At 40.0% G+C, this 4,621-nt stretch overlaps 1 protein-coding gene across 1 annotated transcript; it reads left to right on the forward strand.

Moving 5' to 3' along the window:
- The first annotated feature begins 403 nt into the window (after positions 1-403).
- On the forward strand, positions 404-4,076 carry LOC129437204 (uncharacterized). The gene has a single exon (XM_073866481.1). The coding sequence runs from the start codon at positions 1,405-1,407 to the stop codon at positions 3,406-3,408; it is 2,004 nt and encodes a 667-aa protein (XP_073722582.1). The 5' UTR covers positions 404-1,404; the 3' UTR covers positions 3,409-4,076.
- Positions 4,077-4,621: the final 545 nt, after the last annotated feature.

Genomic DNA, 4,621 nt, shown 5'->3' on the forward strand with positions numbered 1-4,621 from the left:
TCAGCAAAGCTTGTGGGTTTCTGAGGGAGAACTAATGTCACATCTAAAGCAAGATCAGCTGATCACGGTCAATGAAGGCATGGTGTTGAGAGATGGCAAATATGTGGTTCCTGAAGCTTTACAAAAACCAATAATCAAATTGTATCATGATTATTCCCATGTATCTTCTGAAAAAACATTGCAGTTGATAAGAAGGCAATTTTGGTGGCAAGGGATGACAGCTGACATTGACAGATGGTGTAGTACATGCATTGTGTGTGCCACAGTAAACCAGGGTAAGCCGGGTCGTACCAATTTGTGCAGGCCAGAACCACCAAAAGGTCCCTGGGAATCTTTGCAGTTGGATTTCATTGGTCCGCTGCCAAGTGCCAGGGGTGGATATCGATATTGTCTAGTTATCATTGATAAATTTTCAAAATGGGTAGACGCTATACCTACAAGAAATAACACTGCAGTTACAGTGGCACGGTTGTTAGCGAACCAAATCATCCCCCTCTGGGGAGCCCCAATTCAAATTGAATCTGATCAAGGTACTCATTTCACTGGACAGATCATGAAAGACATGAATAAGATGCTAAACATTAAACAGAAGTTTCACATTCCATACAGGCCACAAAGTTCTGGTATGGTCGAGCGTGCAAACCGCTCAATCAAAGAGGCTATCACTAAACAGATAGTTCAACACCAAAACAAATGGATTGATGCTTTGCCCACTGTTCTAACTGTCTTGCGAGCAACACCATCTAAAGCTACAGGTATAAGTCCATATGAACTTATGACTGGAAGGGTGATGAAATTGCCTATTGATCCAGAAATTTCTCCAGCAGACTTGGGCCATCTTATGGTTGCAACACAGCAGACTGTGCTAAAACAACTGCAGGAAAGACTGAAAGTATTGCAAACTCAGGCAGTGCTGAGACAACAAGAGTCAGACCTGAGCAATGATGCACAGTTCAATCCAACATTTGAAACAAAATTTGCAGAAGGAGACATGGTGATGATAAGAGTCTTTGTAAAACAAAGTGCATTTTCTCCTAGGTGGCACGGGCCCTACGAAATTAAAGCGATTTGTAATAGCGCTGTGGCCGTGTCCATCAAAGGAAAATTAAGATGGTATCACATGTCTCAATGCAAATTGTTCAAAGGATTGAAACCTAATTAACTGTGTTGTTGTCTAAATGATTAACTATATCTCATTGTTTCTGTTTCAGGGTGGTCACAGCGATCCCATGGAGACCGGACGCAAGGAAGGTGAAAGGGCCCACCTGCATCAACTTGGGCCAAAGGGTATTACTTGCACACACCCTGAAATGTGGGAGATGGGTATGGAGATATAACAAGGGGCCATCCACATCTTATATCACAATTTCGCCTAGAGAAATAGTTACATGGCCTCCCGGTATAATGCCGGAACCAAATTGCGCAACAAAAATTTGTTGTAAATTAGGTTCCAACTATTCTCCCATAGTGAACATTTCAGGTGACACCCCCGCACCTCTATATTCACACAATGTAACAGCCTGGTATCAACTTAAAATTGAGCCAGGAGCAAAAATTGGGAGTATGCGCACCCTATATGAAAAATCTAACAATGGTACAGATCCCAAAATTTGTTATGCTATAAAAGATTTAGAACCCACAGTATACAGATGCACACATACTGAAACACTCAACAGCACACATATGAGATTTGCAGATTACAAGTTCAACCTCACTTCATATATGTCGGATGATAATGACCCAAAAACTTTTATTTGGACTAGCCGAAAAGAAGGAACCTATTGTGTGGGTAAATGTGAGCCTGATGTAAATAGTTATACTAGCCCACAAAATTGTACATGGACTGTAAAGCATTGTTTTAATCTAACCACTTGTGGGTATAGTAAACCCAAGCAATGTCCAAAATTATATCCAATCCCTCCTGGTGGTTTTATTAAGGGAAATATTAATAAGACTCTGTTGCATGATGTTAATCTAGTCATGACTCATGTAACATATAATATTTCAAATATTTTGTCTGCTTATGTGAAACATTGTAGTAATGGTGATAAAACATATGCATGGCTACAGTCACGAATCGATGATTTAATTTCTGATTACAAAGGCAGACTAGCTGTCCGAATTCCACCTGTACGCTCTAAACGAGATCTGCTTGGAAATTTAGCAGGTCTCTTCGGCTCTGTTAATTCAATTGCCAACACTTATAAAATAACTGGACAATCACAATTTTCAACATGGTTGGCAAACCAGGTGGCCACTGGTTTTCAGCACCTCACCAATAGTAATGAAAACATTATCAAAGCGGTTAGATCTGAAGCGCAGGCGCTTCTATTGATCAGCCACACATTATTCAATCAGACCCGTACCATCGAACGTGACTTAGCCTGCAGATCATATGCTCAAGATTTATTTACTGTTGCTAGACAAGAGATTCTAGACTTGCGTCTTCTTAAAACACCTAGACATGCTTTAAATGATCTTATTGAGATTTTAGATTTACATAGGTGGTTTGCATCTGAAAAAATGAAGGACATTAAATATTCAGAGTTGTTATCCACTTTGATGTTATATACTGGAAATGAATGTGCTGGATGTATTGGGTTTTTTGTCAATTTTCCTTTAATACACCCAGATCAAATTTTTCAAAATTCCACAACTATACGTTCTATAGGCATGGTGGTAAAAAATCAGATTATTAAATGGGATCATTTAACAGGTTATATGACTTTGAAAAGAAATGAGACCTTATTTACCACTCGCACCTGTTGTCATGAAACTTCAAGTTATGTCATTTGTACTTGTAACACTTTACAACCATTCTCTCCTAATGATACTAAGCTTATTAATGTTCAGTCATTACATGGCCATGCAGATGCTGTACAGGTTTCGCAATCACAGTGGTGTGTCATCAGTGAGATGAATTCTTTCACCTACGGAGGTCTGACCTGTCCGTCAAACCATACCTTTTGTCTTGAGGTAACTGAGGACTTTTCAATGGGTCAGATAAATATCCTGGGGAGGATTCCACTTGACATAGATGTTTCTCCCTGGTGGGAGGACACTTTCTACGAACACAGCACACAGACTCTGACTGAAACAATGGAATTAGTCCAACAGACTATTCTACAGACTGAGTATCATCTCAATCAGGCACAGGTGGAAACAAACCTGGCCAAAGGAACAGCGAAGCTACTGTCAAGTTCATCTACACGGTCTGCACAGTATGTATACACCTGGTGGGACTGGGTGTTCCGTGGATGTGTGATTGGCAGTGGTTTTATTCTTATGTTTACCATACTTCAGTGTTGTTATTTCAGATATATGATTCGATCATTAAGGGAATCCATCAACAATGTGCTAACACTTGGACCTTTACAGGTGCCTGCGTTTCAGAGACTTTTACAGTAAAAAAAAAGGACTTAACAACAGCCAAGGATGACCCCTTAGGAATCATTTTAAAATTTTCCCTATGGGGCCAAGGGGAGAAATTGTAGGACAGATGGACAAGAGTGTGTTTTTGGAGCTGAACCATAAAACAATAAAACCACATTCTATGCCTGTTCCCGAGAGATGGTGTTGTCTCTCTCCACAGGGGTCACTGATACCCAGGAACTGAACTTTAAATCTCCCCCTCTCCCCTCTCTCTTAAAGGTCTTGAGGCTGAAAATATACTAAACACATGTAAGATTGGGTATATCATATGTTGTGATGATGGAAATATTGTTATAGCATGTTTGATATCTTTTTAAAGGTCATGGTGCGATGGGTAAAAAGAGGTCTAATTTCTTTAAGTCTAAGATAAGAGTATATTGGAGATTTAACTTTAAGACATATTCTCTGCTCCTCTAAGAGGCGTGTCTTTTTTAGGTAATCGTAAGTACAGATGGAGGGCGATCCCATTTGGTGATCTTTAGGGGCACGAGAAACTAAACTAGAATACCAGATTGACCATAACTCTCATTTCATTGGTGTATATAAGGAACATTGGTAAAGGACTCAAGGAAGAATCTGCAATCAGAACTTCCCACACTACTGTGTGTCTATATTGCCAGGTATGACTTTGATTCTGTGATGTGTGTTTTATATTTGTCACGGTTGGTCTAAACCGGATAATGGAAAAATAACAGAAGACGAACCCAAACGCAAGACGTACAAAAATATAACTATTTATTAAACTGAAACTGAAACACCCACGATGGGGTAAAACGGGAAGGAACAAAACAATGTGATGAAACACAAATAACTGTAACAGATAAACGGAAACCAGAACACTTGGATTTAACAAACATCATACATCAAACAACGCACGCACACCACACAGAGAACACAAGGGCATTATAAAGACACCACATCAATGGGGAACAGGTGAACATAATTAATCACTAAAGACATGATTACATAAGGGAGTAGGGTAAAAGTGACAAGACACTGGGAATACGTGTTACACAGATATGATGTGAATACACACGTATTCCCACATAAAACACTGCTGCCCTGGTCCTGCCCTCTGGATAATAACCAAGGTCAGGCAAGACCATGACAGCCACAAAACACTGGGAACACGTGTCACACAGATATGATGTGAACACACGTGTTCCCACGTACACACACTGCTGCCCTG

The sequence above is a fragment of the Misgurnus anguillicaudatus genome, chromosome 4 (assembly GCF_027580225.2).
Source record: "Misgurnus anguillicaudatus chromosome 4, ASM2758022v2, whole genome shotgun sequence".
NCBI classification, from domain to species: domain Eukaryota; kingdom Metazoa; phylum Chordata; class Actinopteri; order Cypriniformes; family Cobitidae; genus Misgurnus; species Misgurnus anguillicaudatus.

Coding starts and splice junctions, on each gene's coding strand:
- LOC129437204 (XM_073866481.1), top strand. CDS start 1,405: ATGCCGGAACCAAATTGCGCAACAAAAATTTGTTGTAAATTAGGTTCC.